The 16,476-nt window shown below is 43.1% G+C and overlaps 1 protein-coding gene across 1 annotated transcript; it reads left to right on the top strand.

Annotated features, from left to right (window-relative positions):
• Nucleotides 1-635: 635 nt before the first annotated feature.
• LOC132575112 (myelin P2 protein-like) lies at nt 636-6,261 on the top strand. Its single transcript, XM_060243581.1, has 5 exons — nt 636-694; nt 3,421-3,518; nt 4,621-4,793; nt 4,950-5,051; nt 6,097-6,261. The coding sequence occupies exons 2-5, from the start codon at nt 3,446-3,448 to the stop codon at nt 6,145-6,147; spliced, it is 399 nt and encodes a 132-aa protein (XP_060099564.1). The 5' UTR covers nt 636-694; nt 3,421-3,445; the 3' UTR covers nt 6,148-6,261.
• Nucleotides 6,262-16,476: the final 10,215 nt, after the last annotated feature.

Below are 16,476 nucleotides of genomic sequence, written 5' to 3'. Positions count from 1 at the left end.
GCCACAGTGTCCAGGGGAACTGATTCCTGTAGTTTGAAGATCAGTGGTGATTCTGAGACCCCCAGGCCCCACCTGGTGGTTGTCAACCTAGGCTAAATAAAAAAGTGACAGACGTTGTAAGATGCCCCCATGAGGAGTGATGGGAATGGTTTGTTATAAATCGTCCATATTAGACCTCCACATTTTTAGAGCGTGCTGATTTGAACTAGTCTATAGTGATGCACAGGTGGGACAATATGGTGGGACAAATGCTGAACTTCCCATTTATGATAGGAATTAAGAAATCATAAGATACTCTTTCTGTTGAAGGAGTGTATCATCATCATGGGAGTGGATGGAACAATGAAACCTTGAAGACAGATTTAAATCTCAATGTGAGATCTCATCTCTATAAGAGATGAGAATATCCCACACACTTTTATTCAGGGCTTTTTTTTTTTTGTAGAAAAAGCCCAGCAGGAAGTCATTTGCATATGACCACACCCCCTGACACCAAGCCAGCAGGAATTGTGTTCCCGTGCATTTCTGCTTTTTTATATTTCTGCAGATGTAGTCATGTTTGCCCTATTCTGTTAATATAAAGTTCTTGGGGGTAGTTCACCCTGTCCAGGAAGCACACACAAATCCTTTTTGCCCTTTGACACAGGAAACACTTTTCTGTGTGGTTTTATCCAAGGGTAAAATATCTGTGCTGGTAAGTTGGTAGATATTTAGAGCAACTTATTGAAGAAAAGCTAGCCTTTTGAAATGCAAGAGACAAAAATGAACAGTAAATTAGTGCTTTTATTGTAATGGCTTCCATCCACATCCTGAATATGATTTCCTGAATTATGCCTTTGGGCTTGTCTAAACAGCTAGGTAGCAATTAAGAAGCTGTGTGCTTTTCCTATGAGGATGTGGCAGTTGGGAAATCCTGACCTGCTGAAGAACTGCCCATCATGCAACACCTAGAAGCAAGGGAGCTCTTGTATGGTTGCCAACTGACTTGAGGGAAAATGACCTGTCCTTTTATTAGAAGCTTAATGAATGGGATGTTATTTACCTGGTGGTTTCCTGCCTTTTTAATACTGGCTTAATAGGATGTTATTTATCTGCATGCCATAAAAAACTTGTTGCCCATTTCCATACATGAAACCTGTATTAAAAGGCTAGGACATATTTCCTTAGACTCATTGGTGACCCTATTGATATCTGGTTGAAAAATGGAGGCAATCCCTAGTGTTGCCAATTCCTGGAGATTTTGGAGGTGGAGCCAGGGACGGGGGTGGAAACACACTGGGGTACAACAATGCCATAGAGTCTACCCTCCAAAGCAGCCATTTTCTTCAGGGAAACTGATCACAGTCATCTGAAGATTACATATAATTCTGTGAGGACTTCAGGCCCCACCTGGAGACTGGCAACCTTATTCTGAACTATTTCAAGTTGGGAAAATAATGCAGAGGGGATTGCTGAATTCTCCATATGCACCATAGGCCAGATCCAAACTGGGCACTGCTAATATGGGAACTGCGGAGTACCCATTAACTCCTTTTATACAGGTTGGGTAATCCCTCCAAGGGCTGTCAACTCCACATTAGGAAATTCCTGGAGATTTTGGAACTGGAGCTTGGGGGGGGGGGCAGGTTTGGAGAGAGGAGGGAAGGGACCTGTGCGGGGCATAATGCCCTACAATCCACCCTTCAAAGCAGCCATTTTTTTCTGGGTAACTGGTTTCTGTAGACTGGATGCAAGTTGCAATGCAGGAAGATCCCCAGGCCTCACCTAGAGGTTGGCAACCCTACCTCACTCAACTACTATAAATTCTACTGATTTCTGTGGGCCAATTAAATGATTATTTACCATGCCGAGTCCAAGGAAGGTCATATGTTGTGATGTGGGTTTCTTGTACGACACCAGCACGGTTTACAAGTTACATTGAATGTGCAGTATGTTTAGTCCATGTTCAGTATACACTAGGGTTGCCAAGTCCAATTCAAGAAATATCTGGGAACTTTGGGGTGGAGCCAGGAGACTTTGGGGGTGGAGCCAGGAGACATTAGGGGTGGAGCCAAGATCAAGGCTGTGACAAGCATAATTGAACTCCAAGGGAGTGGCCATCACATTTAAAGGGACGGCACACCTTTTCAATTCCTTCCTTCCATAGGAAATCATGAAGGATAGGGGCACCTTCTTTTGGGGCTCATAGAATTGGACCCCCTGGTCCAATCTTTTTGAAACTTGGAGGGTATTTTGGGGAGAGGCACTAGATGCTCTACTGAAAATTTGGTGCTTCTACCCCAAAAAACAGCCCCTCCAAAGCCCCAGATACCTGCGGATCAATTCTCCATGATTTTCTATGGGAATAAATCTCCATAGGGAATAACACAGTTCCCAGCAGACTTTTCCCTCCCCTCCCCCCGCTTTCTGACGACCCTGAAGCGGGGGGAGGGCCTCCAAACCGGGGGATCCCCTGCCCCCACCTGGGGATTGGCAACCCTAGTATACACTACATACTTGATTTTTTAAAAAATGTGTTAAATAATCTTCTTGCTTACACAATGCATATACAGCTGCATATTTGATACAAACCCCACATTCATCTAGGTATTGGTCCCTGTTTTCAATTGCAATGTGAGTGTGTTGGCTGTTTCTTACAAACAGATGCATACATTTACACACAGGATGTACTTGTGTTCACTGAAACACATAACAGGACTTTGGTGTAGTCTAACTGAAGGTTTCTTTGCCAGTGCTAGCCACCTCCTACTCTGTTTAGAATGGGTCCTTTGGTTATATCTGTGTGTGCATCTTTTTCAGATAATGGATACACTCAGTGTGTGTGAGCCTAAAAACCATATAGCTCTAGTGTTCCAGTTCACAGTGGCCCAATGGCCATTAGGGTTGCCAACTCTGCACAAACAAATGTTAGGAGATTTTGGAGGTGGTGTCTGGGGAGGGTGGATTTTCAGGTGACATGATGTCACTTCTGACACTTGTACGTGAAGACCAGACAGCCTAGGAAAGTTCCTAGAGCGTCATGGAAGATGTGATGTCAGTACCTGGGGGAGTTGTAGGATATGATGCCCTTGGATTGTCAAGGGTGTGGGATAGAGGATGAATGGTCAGCACTGCTTACTCATTTGGTTGGGGTAGGAATGACAGCAGCAACTTGCTTCTTCTTCTTGCTGCCACCATCTGCTGCCATCCCATTGGGCCCAGAAAGAGTGGGTGAATGGTAGCAGTAACAGCCTCTGCTTTTGCTTTTGCCAACACCACATTGGGCTCAGAAAGGAAGCAGCAAAGAGGAGGGACAACTTCCAGCCAGGATATATGAGTTTGTATGGCACTTTTCTGACATGTTCAAACTTGGAGGCAGCCCCCCCCCCCCCCGGCCTATATTTCATTAGTAAATTCAATTTTCATGTTTCTTTCTTTAAGGATTTCTACTTATCATTCTTACATAATGTCTGAGCAGTTCTTAGGAACCTGGAAACTCATCTCCAGTGAAAATTTTGATGAATATATGAAAGAACTGGGTAAGCAACCTTTTCTGTCAGAAAGTATCAAAGATGACCCTGAATCTGCTATTGCATGTATAGTGAGATGCTTAGGATTCCTTACAATAATTTTGAATATTTTTTGTAGGGGGAAGTGAAGCTTTGTTTTGAACCAGAACACCAAATGTTAGCATGTGGTTCTTTAGCTCTGTATAGTATCTTTCTTTAGGGCAGGCTGTATTTTGAAGACAGCTCATGGGACCTTCATTTTAAATTCAGCAGAATCCCCAAAGTCAAAACCTTTGTTGTCCCATTTTCAAATGTACCCAAATGCCTTCCATTAAGTTCTATGTCAATGCAATCCAATTTGGGGGATGGGTGGGAATCCCATTCATCTGAAAGTCATATTATCCAGAAGTTTTGCACATACCTTTTGGATTAATGAGATTGTACACTCAAGGAATCGTGTTATGTGTTGTTTTTAGTGATAAGAGACCAAAAAGAAAAAAAAAGTAAATAAATTAATACAAGAATATGCATTAAAAAGTGTTCATATGAATAGCACGCCAGCAAAATATATCTACAGGATATTTCTCTTTCACCATCAGCATATCATTGTCAAAGAAATAAAAATACTAGAAAAGATATACAGTTTCCTTTGGATGGATCTGTTTTAGTTGCATTTCACTCTATCCTGTTTTACTGGTATCACATGTAAGACAGAGCTACCACTGAAAATATTTAAATATATGGGGTTGGTTCCCATAGATCCAACCCAGTAATAGTAGCAGGGGATCCAACCCCATCTACCTAAATTATCGCATTTCCATGTCCTCTGGTATAAAGAGCCTTCCACAGCGCAAGAAGAGTATCTTGCATCAGTGAGGGCTTCTTGCACTAAAGAAATCAGCATGAGGTCTGCAACATTTAATCCAAGGTTATTTAGGACTGCCTTGTCTGGTTTGGTTATGAGTAATTAAAACTCATTATTACTGGGTTATTGCACATATTTTGTACTCCCATTTTACCTTGGTTTTTGTATATTTATTATTTTTTCAATAAAATTGTTTGTTAAAAAACTAAAACTCATCACCTAGAATCTTTCTGAAAGCTCATACTCTGATTTGCCTTCTATTTATAGGAGTCAGTTTTGCCCAAAGGAAACTCGGCAGCCTGGCCAAACCCAAAATAATCATCACCATGGACAAAGACCTTATCACCATTAGGACAGAGACCAGCTTCAAAGTTAATGAAATCTCCTTTAGACTGGGCCAAGAGTTTGAGGAAATAACACTGGATAACAGGAAAGCCAAGGTGAATATTGTTGTTATCACTTGGAATGCTTTCCATATTTTAGAACATTGAAACAGAACATCTTGACAGCTGAGTTTGTTGACCATCAGAACTGCAGTTAGACAAAGATACTAATAATGTACTTTCAATATCCAAACTCTTGTTTCTCTCTTTTAGAGTGTTATAACTACGGAAAATGGTGGTCTGATTCATGTGCAGAAGTGGAATGGCAACCATACTACTATCAAAAGAAAATTAGTGCAGGGGAAAATGGTGTTGGTGAGCTCCCCCCACCCCCTAACACTATTCTGCTGAAGTCTGTTACCATGATCAATCCATGACATCAAGGACAATCTTCTTTAGCCAAATGCTGCAGAGGCTACCCAGGGCCATTTTAAGTTGTGAAAGTGATTTGGGGATGTGGAGGAAGCTTTAAGTCCCCTTTCCTTCAAGTCCCATCACATATCCAGTTTAATAGGAGCAAGTGTGGACTTGGGAACAGAGTAATATGGGATTAGGATAGGGTTGCCAGCAATGTTCCCTCTAAACTGTGGGGTCTTGTGAGCAAAAATTCTACTTTGTGAGCTATTGGCATTCAAGTTGTGAGGTACTGCATAGATTAGTTTGCTCTTGGGCCATTTTTCCTGAGCTGAGACAAAAATTTGTGAGCTGGAGGCTAAAAAATTGTGAGCTAGCTCACATTAACTCAGCTTGGAAGGAACAATGGTTGCCTACTCCAGGTTGGAAAACACCTGGAGATTTGGGGGGCGGATCCAGCAGATGGTTTGGTTTGGGGAGCGGGGAGGCTTCAATGGGAAATACTGCCGTAGAATCTACCTTCCAAAGTTTGGTCCAGGTCAACTGATTTCTGTCTCTTAGAGATAAATTGTAATCCCAGCAGATCTTCATCTGCTACCTGGAAGTTGACAACAATAGATTAAGACCCTTGAGTGTTCAATATTAAGATGTTTGCATCCTTATTTAAAGCCAGTTCAAAAGAAGAAAATAATTCTTAGTCATCCAGCAAGATCAACAAACTACACGTGGCCCTGTTGTGACTGAAACTGTCCAAGAGCTCAGCTGTACCATCTGTTTCGTGTTCTGGAATGTGCATAGGGAAGTTACCTTTTTGCAGGCTAACACAATACTTTACTTGCAGTTACCCACATAAACTGCTGCTGTGTGGATTTACATAAACGGATTGTTTCTTCCTACAAGAAAGCACTATCCCTCTCCTAAAAATTAGTGAGAATACTTCTTGCTAAATGATACTGTGAAATGGGATATGCTCAATAGTGTGTTATCAATTTTTTTTTATCCACAGGAGTATGCCATGAATGACATCATCTGCACGAGGGTCTATGAAAGAGCATGATGGAAAGTAGTTTCAAATTTTACTTCAGATTTAAACTTTGTTGCTTCATGTAAGTTCAGCAATGCAAGTCTGAATATGGTCCTGTGGACAGCAAAATAAAGCAGGCCGTCTTCCCTACAAAAATAGCGCAATGCATCCTAGTTTTATAGTGATAACAAAATGCAGTACTCTGTAATCCCACAGTCCTCAGCATGGTGCCTCAGTTATCGGCCACTCACTTTCCTGCTTCCTGATCCCTTCTGCCTCTTTCAAGCTCCCTTCCCTTTAACCTCCTTTTCTGTCTTTCCTTATGTGTAAAAGACCATCTCCCTGTCCTTCACCCCTACCCCACACCCCTCTCCAGCCAGCTTTGATACATGCTATGGGAGGCTAGAGAGGCTGTAGTAGTGGCAATAAGGTGGTGGGGAAACTTCAACCTCCTCCAAAAGCCCAAGCAGCTTAAAAGATAACAGACTCCCGAGTTCACAGCTTGGGTCCATTTATCTCCACTGAAGACACTTGTTAGTTTTAAGCTATTTCCCCTAGAACATTATCAGCAGCATAAAGGAAGGCGGGGGTGGGGGGGGTCAGAAAAGAGAGTCATCATTCCTATAAAATAAAAGAAGAGCCAGAAGAGAGTATGAAGGAGTAGGAATAATTATAGTCCTTCACTCTCTAGCAGGGAAAACACATCCCGTCCTACTTACTTGTTCTTTCTAGAATAGTTTCACCCCTCCTCTAATAAAATCCATTATTTACAGGCTGATAGATTTTACTGTGCTTGTGGCAACTGGATTTCCCAAGCAGACCCCTCACCCCACAAATAGCTTTACATTAGGTAAGGACACCCACCACCACTTCTTTCAATTACAGGAGCACATAGTGTAGAGAAAAAGCTCTTGCTGTGTCTGTTCTCTGGAGGGCTCCAGGAAGAAAGGAGCAAGCCAAGCCTTGGTAACTGAGCAGAAAGAATAATGTCAATTAAAGTATGTATGGAGGAAAGGACTGAAAATTTTAATACCCACCCTCACTCAAATGAAAGCTTAATCAAAATTGTAGATTTTTCCCCATAACCCTGCCAGAGCAAAGATACTGAAGTGCCCCTCCCCATGCCAATCATTTTATGGTGGCACTTGCTGCTGTCTCTCAATGTTTCCTGCAGCTTGCCTTGCAGACTGACTAGGAAAAACTCCTATAGCAGGAGTGGCCAACAGTAGCTCTCCAGATGTCTTTTGCCTACAACTCCCATCAGCCCCAGCCAGCATGGCCAATGGCTGGGGCTGATGGGAGTTGGAGGCAAAAAAACATCTGGAGAGCTACCGTTGGCCACCCCTTTCTATAGAAGGTTTTCCTAGTCAGTCTGCAAGGCAAGCTGCAGGAATCATATCTATTGAATCACATAAGTCTTGTGTGATGCTTTTTATTAAGATCCAGCACAGTATGCAAACTGTTAAGTTCTGCAGAACTATTTATCAGGCTTGGTGTTTTGGAACAGTTAGGAAAAGAGAAAGAAGGAGAAAAAATGGAATCTTTGGGCCATGCTAATTTAATGGGTCTCTTCCCCTTATCCTAAGATTTAATTCTTTTGCTTCAGAGGATATGATGTATGCTTGCTATCAGGTTATACTTCTGGCATCTTGGGATAAAGAAGCAAAAACAGAAGCCATTGCATTGTTAGGGGAGCAGGTTATATAGGGGAAAGAATCATCCTGCTTTGTGGAAGATCTCTGCCTCAAAAAAAAATATGACAGGATATTAAAATTAAAGGCACATCTTTTCACTGTATAAAGGCCAGCGATATCCACATTCTTCACAGTTGTAGGAAAGAGGAAGGCCACTCCTTAAGCAAGAACTTCTTGGGAAACAATATCTGTGGGAGGGAAGGGGTGTTTGAATATTGACATGTCACATGAGTCATGGATGGGAAGAAAAGTAGACCATGATGTCAGCTCTGGTAATTTAGAGAGTAATTACAGAAGCACTAGTAGCAAAGGTTACTCATAGCTGCATTATTGACAGAATAGCTGTAATAAGCTTAAACAAAACACTTCAATGGCAGACATTTGTACACAAGGATGGGCCAGCTTTGTGAGGTTTAGATCATAGAATTATCATCATGCTTGCAGGAGTTCCAGTATTATAGATCTGTACACTTTGAACATTTCAAGTGGTTGGAAACTGAAAACAAGCCTTATACATTTGTTATGAGAGTCAGATCTGACATGTCACTTTGCCAGGCTGGGCTATGCATGCCATAAAACATAACACCAGGTACTGGAGATCTAGCCACCCTAAGCCCTGCCTGGCGGGGAAAGGAGCAAGAAATAAATTTAATTAAAAAATATTTTACTGCTGATTGTGACACTCCTCCTCAGCATCTTACTAACCAAGACATTTTGCACAACACAGAGCTATTGCCTGACAATGAAGGTGCAACAACCAGAGACTCTAGTGGCTCTTTAAAGACTAGCATGTTTTGAAAGCTTTTGATGAGCTGGAGCATGAAAGGCTGCATTCCGTTGCCAAAGGTATGGCAGCCAAAGACTGGTGACCAAGTGGCATCAACAAGGGGAACCAAATAAGCCACGTCTTAAAGAAACTTCTATGGTCAAGAGGTTTTGGGGGAGGGGGTGAGGCAGCAGCACAGTCCCACACCTCCTTCTGTCAAGTCCTAAATTCAGCAGCAAGCTTGAACCACAAGAGTAACTGCAATGCTCCCCAGCACCTCAAGCAATCTTCAAGTACTGCCATTCTCCAAAAATGCCAGCTCCACTTAAATTGCCTTCTGCTAGCTCCACGGCATTATCCAGTAACCCAAAATATTATTCCCCATGTGCAAATATGCACATCCAGTGCCTACCTACCATATGCAAACCCAGTGCACTTTTCTGAATGCCTGCTCTCATCCCTGACCCTCAACTCATTTCTACCCACTTCCATTCAGACTGTTACATAAGGCAGTACTTGCATGCAGGGAGTGTAGAGATAGGGTTGCCAAGTCTAATTCAAGAAATATCTGGGGACTTTGGGGGTGGAGCCAGGAGACTTTGGGGGTGGAGGCAGGAGACATTAGGGGCGGAGCCAAGATCAAGGCTGTGACAAGCATAACTGAACTCCAAAGGGAGTTCTGGCTGTCACATTTAAAGGGATAGCACACCTTTTCAATGCCTTCCTTCCATAGGAAATCATGAAGGATAGGGGCACCTTTTTGGGGGGCTCATAGAATTGGACCCCCTGGTCCAATCTTTTTGAAACTTGGGGGGTATTTTGGGGAGAGGCACTAGATGCTATACTGAAAATTTGGTGCCTCTACACCAAAATAGAGCCCCCCCAGAGCCCCGTGGATCAATTCTCCATTATTTTCTATGGTAATAAATCTCCCTAGGGAATAATAGAGTGCCCAGCAGACATTTCCCTCCCCTCCCCCCACTTTCTGATGACCCTGAAGCGGGGGGAGGGCCTCCAAGCCAGGGGATCCCCTGCCCCCACCTGGGGATTGGCAACCCTACGTAGAGAGCATGTATGCATTTCGGCTTTGCCTCTTATTTAATCCTGCCTATGCTGCTGAAGGAGAGAGGGAGGGAGGGAGGCAGGAGACAAGCCATGAATATTTGGGTCAGGGGGGTAGCAGGCTCCAGCTCTGGGCCTCCTCTGCCCTGATCCTTGGCGTTCTGCATATGTTGCCCCCTCTCTCACCCAGACTGATATGCACAGTGTAACTGGCCTGGCCAGTCGCTCCATTCTCTTGCTTACGTAAGCAGGCATATTGGGCGAGCTAACCAGTAGTTTTCCACTGGCACCTGTGCCTGCAGGCGCCTTCCCTCAGCTGCCTGCGAGTGGGAAGCAGCTTGGCTGGGCCTAGGAACGTGAGGTCAAAGAGATTCTGCCTGCTGCACATGAACAGCCAGCCATCTTTCCAGCAGCCCAGGCAGGAGCCCAATGTGCTCTGGCTGGAGGAGGAGGACATGGCAGCAGCAGGTGCGAGTTACAACCCTCCAAAGAAAGTGCCCCCAGAAAGTCATTTCTGGAGAAATGACTGGCGCAGGTTCAGGAGTGTATAGAAACATCCCTTTGCAAACTAGGGACATTAAACCTGCAAGAAACCTCCCCAGTGCTCCTCTACATGCCCTCAAAGTTATGTGCAGATTGGACTTAGGGGGTCTGCGTTATGGCCCCCAAAGGAGATGCTTCCAGCAAGGTGCTTTTGAGGGAGATGTCAGGTTCAGGTTCAAAAGTGTATAGAATGGTGAACATTTGGACTGAGCAAAGACAGTTTGAGTGGAGATTCACACGCCAACAACAACCTCTTGAAAGTTTGTGGAAGGTTTGTGCTGGTTGACCTGTCACAAACTTCATTTCACCAAACATGAACTGGCCAAAATTCATCACAGACTTTAGATTATGAGCTAGTTTGTGCACATCCCTAATGGCAGAAATAGCCTTAACTGCAAGCCACATACTGTTGAAGAAGCCAAGATATAGAAAGGAACAGTTTGCATAGTGTAAGGAACAGCTGCCATGGCATTTTAGTATTTAGTGTTGAAGTTGTCATAGCATAGCTACTATGTTCCATGAGTACGGCTCGAGATTAAGGAAAGATGATTGCTGACTTGATAGGACAGAGGTATGGAGTGGACTCTGGTGAATTGTATTAATTTTGACCATGCCATCTAATGCCAGGTATCAATGTGCTAGACCAGGGGTGGGGAACCTTTTTTCTGCCAAGGGCCATTTGGATATTTATAACATCATTTGTGGGTCATACAAAATTATCAACTTAAAAAAACAGTGCTCTGCTGAGGGAGAACAATTAAGGCCGGCAAAATTAATGCAAATAATTGTTTTTCACATGGGGAGAGCCTAATTCAGCACACACACACTGGCTTGCCGCCCTAGGCAAATGCCTAGGTCCAGGCATATTAGATCACATCCCCTAATATTAGCATATTAGGCCACACCATCTGGGATAATCATGTGGAGATTGAAATGGTGGTAGCTGGCTCCCACCTGCACCCCTCCCTCTCTTCAGCTGCTCCCAGCAGACCTTTAAAGGCACCTATATACCCCAGCAGCAATCCTTCACAATGCCCACGAAAGAGAGAGGCCCAGCAATCCCTGAGGGACAGACCAAGTGATCTCGAGGAATGTCAGGCCCTTCTCAGGCCTGACATTCCTCACCCCTGTGGTAGAGCAAAAAGTCAGCTTTTATTGGTTTTGTGCTATTTACTCAAGCAAGCTGTTTTGCCTAATGGTATTCTCTTCCTTTTTGTTTTTTAACAATCCTTTTTCTGTTTCTAAAGAAAAGGTCTGGTTTCTTGGTGCATGCAGCTTCAGGGACCCACAGGTCTGAGCATTGCTGGCCAGTTAGAGGGGTGGTGGCTTATGGGGACCCACATATGGGTCAACACCCCAAATCTCCAGGAATTTCATAAAGCAAATTTAGCAACTCTGGTTTACACCCCTCTAAATGCATTGAAGTTAATTGGCTTAGAAGAGAGTAAGTGACCTTCTAGATGCATAAAAAGGAAGCGTTTTGGCACAGATGTGGAAATTTGAAAAGAAAACCTATATGAAAATCCTTGGAATATTAGTAGACTGTACATTTTGGAGGAACATCAGAATGAGTGCAGATATTGAGATGACTCATCTTTTAAAATTCTGTGTATAAATCCAATCTTATGCAGTCTGACTCCAGTCTAAGGGCCAAATTAATAATATACCAGACATATTTTGGGTCTCATGGGTGTGCAACTGGACTAGCCGATCAGACATACACTGAGGGAGAAGACTTTGTTTGGTCAGTGCTGCAAGGGAGTGCTGTGAGTGGGAAGAAGAGGCTTCTGGTTTTCCTGTGACCCTACACACATGGGTATATTGTGTAGCTGTGCCCTAAGCCCATTGAAATGAGAGTAGAGTGACTCTGCACAGGGTAGAAGTTGCTTGGATCCCTGTGCCCGCACTTCTGATTTACACCTGCCAGGAAATGGGGCGGGGGGGGGGGGGGAGACAATCCTTGGAAAGAATGGGAAAAGATCGTTCTTTTTCCAGGCCATCACAACTCTACTTCATACAATCTCCAGCTGCAGTTAAGATAGAATTCTTTTGACCCCAAAATTGTTTCACTTAGCAGCTGGAGTTCCTTTCAGCAGCGTGTGCATTTAAAATAATCAGCTCTCTTCATCTGACTTATTTCTGACTTTTTAAGTGTTCATTAAAAAGTTAGGGTTAAATATTAGATGCTGGTGATATGAAGAATAATTAATAATGTGTACTGTCTATGTATATGCCAGTGGCAACTTAGTGTAGATGGAATCAGCTAATTAAGTAGACTGAATACATAGTACTTCTTTTGGATTTATCTCTAAGGTTTTTGAGTGACTAATCTCTTCACTAAATGAGAGGCAGGAGGTGGTACTCACAGTACCAAGTACAGCAGGATTAAAATGATGAATGTCAGCTGCCTTGGCTGGGAGCTGCTATCCGTAAAGCAGATATAAAAGAAATCACAATTTGATCCCTCTGATCAATTTAGAATACTCGAAATCATGCCTCTTGTGACAGTTTACCTGGGCCTTCACTGAGATTTTCGCAAGATTAAAAAGTGGCTTTTAATGTAACAAAAGATAAAATTGTGAGATTTTGTGAAACTTGTAGGAGAGCTGCTTGTTTTGTGTACAAGAGGCAAACTACACAAATATCCTGTCCACAATTAGACTTTAGTTTGTCTGTGAAATCTCCCCATTGAAACGCTGTTCTAGATTCAAGCCACTCTTTTCTTAAGCCTACTCCAGGAAACCAGAGAAAAATCTTCATTTAGGAACCTGCTCTAACCATCTTACCACTGTGCTACTTTACATGGATGATCATGTATGTCTTTCCCACATAACCATCTAGGGGTCTTAGTGGACCATATACTGAACATGAGTTAGCAGTGTGATGTGGTAGCTAGAAAGGCGAATGCAATTTTGGGCTGTATCAACAGAATTATAGTGTCCAGGTCACATGTAGTGATGGTATCACTTTACTCTGCTCTGGTTAATCCTCACCTAGAGTATTGTGTTCAGTTTTGGGCACCACAATGTAAGAATATAGCTGCCTTGAGCCCATTAAGGGGAGGTCGGGATATAAATCTAATCAAGCAAACAACAAACATGCTGGGAGTGTCCAGAGGAGGGTAATGAAGATGGCCAGGGGTCTGGAGACCAAGTACCATGAGGAAAGGTTGAAGGAACTGGGCATGTTTAGCCTGGAGACGAGACAATTGAAAGGTGATATAACCATCTTCAAGTACTTGAAGGGGTGTCATATAGAGGATGGTGCGGAGATGTTTTCTGTTGCCCCAGAACCAACAGATCAAAATTAAATCAAGTTTTCAGCTAAACATTAGGAAGAACTTTCTGACAGAGTGGCATCTTAGTGGAACAGGCTGCTCTGGGCAGTGGTGGGCTCTCCTTCCTTGGAGGTCTTTCAATAGAGGCTAGATGGCCTCTGACACAATGCTGATTCTTTGAACTTAGGCAGATCATGAGAGGGAGGGCAGGAAGGATTGCATCAGTGTTTAGTTCTCATGACCATTTCTTACACACCCACTGATTGTCACTTTGGGGTCAGGAAGCAATTTTTCTGCAGGCCAGCTTGGCCAGGGAACTTGGAAGGTTTTTGCCATCTTCTGGGCATAGAACAGGGGTAATTGGGTGTATGCGGGGGGAGGTATTTGTGAATGTGCAGGGGGTTGGACTAGATGATCCTGGAGATCCCTTCCAACTCTATGATTCTGTCTTCTGGCCAAGCAACAATCAAGTGAGAAAGATCTATGTGACTGGATCTGCTGGGATAGTTCTGCTATTCACATATATGCCCTGACCATAATGGCCCAGGCTTTCCGGATCTCGTCAAGAGTCTGCCTTGTTAGTACTTGGATGAGAGAACACTAAGAAAGTCCAGGATTATTACACAGAGGCAGGAAATAGCAAACCACATCTGTTCATCTCTTGCCTTAGAAAACATACAGGGCTGACATACATTGGCTGCAACTTGACAGCACTTTCTGTCACCATTCAGTATGAAATTGTACCACAGAAAATCAGCTTCCACGTCACCGTAAGTGCATGTGGATGGAACTTTTTGTCTCAGCTAGATAAGGAAACTTGTGTTATTAGAAGCATCTCACTGGAGTGACATTTCCATTCTTCAGGCTAGACCTTGCACCTTTAGCCCTGTTTGGAACTTTAATATCACGTGTGTGGATGAGTTACGGTTGATAATGTGATTTAACAGTAGGAGCAAAGGCAATCCTTATTCTAACTTCTGGCTTCCTCCATAGTTTTTTTTTTAATTAAATGTTGGTTCAGAAACCAAATAACTACAAATGAAGCTCCTGGATTAGGTCAGACGTGTGTGTGTGGGGTCCCATAATGAATTGCAAGGCTGAGAAAGCCTCAATCCCAGCCCCTTTCAGAAAGATACTAAAAGTTCTTAAGAGGTGATTGTGTCTACCTTGTGGCTCTACCGATAAACATTTGACCTCCAGTTTTGCTATCATCTTGTTCTGAAGGCTTATGAATCATGGGGAGAGCAACTGGGAGATTCTTCTTGCCCCCCACACAATAGCATATGGCAGCTGCTGAGGCAGCACCTGCCACCTAGCCCTAACCACAAATTCTGCAGGCCAAAGTTCAACAGCCTCATAGCTCCGGCTGCTCAAGTTTGAAGCTTGGTGCTTGTGTAGCCCCACACCTGAACGGTGTCCTTGCGGGAAAACTGAAGTACTCTTCATCTTCCTCTCCTTGGACCAGAACATCTCCTACCAGTTTGCACATCTGTCCAAGTCCAGAATCCTTTAAGCTTCCAGGTATTCTGCAGTGTGAAAAATGTAGTCTATTATTAGTCTGGATTATAGGAAACATTGACCTTCAATCTTAATCTGCAATTGATATTGTAATTTTTAAGCAGAGTTCTTAAATGCTTGTGTGAACCACATTCATGTTACAGTGAACTCACACACATGCTGCACTTACATCTCTGTGTAACAAAGTTCCAATGTGCATACACTTTAGAAATAAAAATGGGAACCAGTACTTGGAGTTTAACTTACACTGTTCAGTTGTACATGTATTACATATTGCTTAAGAATCAAGAAAAATAGTGTGTACTGTACCTGGATTGTTCGTACATTCACTGGGATGTGCGTATGTGGCTAGTCTGGACTAGTTTAAGGGGGATGTTGATTTTCTTCTCCAGGCTATTAAAAGCCTTTAGGTGCCTGAGCAGACTGGTTCTACTCCATTGCCACAAGCAAACTTTACTTACAGCTTCTAACTGACCAGACTTCAGGGAGAAGCAGTGCTGAAATGGGTGAGCAGGAGCAAAGGATTCTGTCCCCACCATCTGCATCCAGCACACTCCTCCCACCATCTATGCTACTGTCACGGGACTGCTGTAGCTCTCAGCCATGCCCATTGCCAAAAATGCATGGAGGTGGTATGCATGTTGTCTGTGCATGTACAAAGCTCTTTTATTTTTGGTGAAGTTTAAACTCCCCAGTGTAGTTTTTTTTAATTTCAGATTCTTTTGCAAAACTGGGGAGGTCCCCTAAATCTGCAAATTTGTTCAGTGTCAGCATGGCCCTAATCTGCAGATTTTGATAGCTGCAGACAGGAACACCACTTTACTTGTGTATGTGTGTCTTACAGCCTGCTGGGTAAGAGGGTATCCTTGGATTCATGGCATACTTCTTTAATGTACTGATAACATCATTTCTAAAGCACCTTAGATGGCTTATAGAAAGAGCAACAACGAATGCTCTTTGTCAAGACTGCAGAAAGAAAGCCTTTAATTCCTTGTAATTTCTACAGCAGAAGACTCAAGGAAATAAATTTGCAAGTTACATTTTTCTGTTTTATAAATATAACAGAGACACATCCATATATAGAGCTCAGCTCAAAAGTATAAGGATACGCTCACTGTTGCTTTTCAGTGCAGTGAACTGAGCCCCTCTAGTGGCTTTGAGGTAACATCTACACCTTACAGTACAGCTTTTTTTTTTAAAATGTGATTCACACAAGCACAGATGTGCCCTCTTCCCCAGCAAATTCACTCACATTCCCTATTTTATGATCCTTTTCTTCACTGTGGTATTAAACTAATTTAATTTCAGTAGAGTCTTCTCCAGCACAAATTTCCCTTGGGGTCAAAAAGACATAAGGATTCCTATAACATTTTTCTCCTGTCTCTCCTCCTAGGAGGTCAGAGAACAGGGGTGGCCAAACTGTGGCTCTTTCACAATATTGTGTGGCTCCTGGAGGTCAAGGAGGAACTTAATAACAGGCTTACCAAAAGCTCTAATCACTC

Source organism: Heteronotia binoei, chromosome 7 (genome assembly GCF_032191835.1).
Source record: "Heteronotia binoei isolate CCM8104 ecotype False Entrance Well chromosome 7, APGP_CSIRO_Hbin_v1, whole genome shotgun sequence".
NCBI classification, from domain to species: domain Eukaryota; kingdom Metazoa; phylum Chordata; class Lepidosauria; order Squamata; family Gekkonidae; genus Heteronotia; species Heteronotia binoei.
Note: the sequence above shows the minus strand (reverse complement) of the source record. Positions and strands in the feature narration are given on the sequence as shown.

Excerpts from the sequence above, each read along its gene's own strand:
- LOC132575112 (XM_060243581.1), top strand. The coding sequence starts at position 3,446 with ATGTCTGAGCAGTTCTTAGGAACCTGGAAACTCATCTCCAGTGAAAAT. Across the intron at positions 3,519-4,620 it reads TGAATATATGAAAGAACTGG|GAGTCAGTTTTGCCCAAAGG; the intron begins GTAAGCAACCTT and ends TTCTATTTATAG. Across the intron at positions 4,794-4,949 it reads TGGATAACAGGAAAGCCAAG|AGTGTTATAACTACGGAAAA; the intron begins GTGAATATTGTT and ends TCTCTCTTTTAG.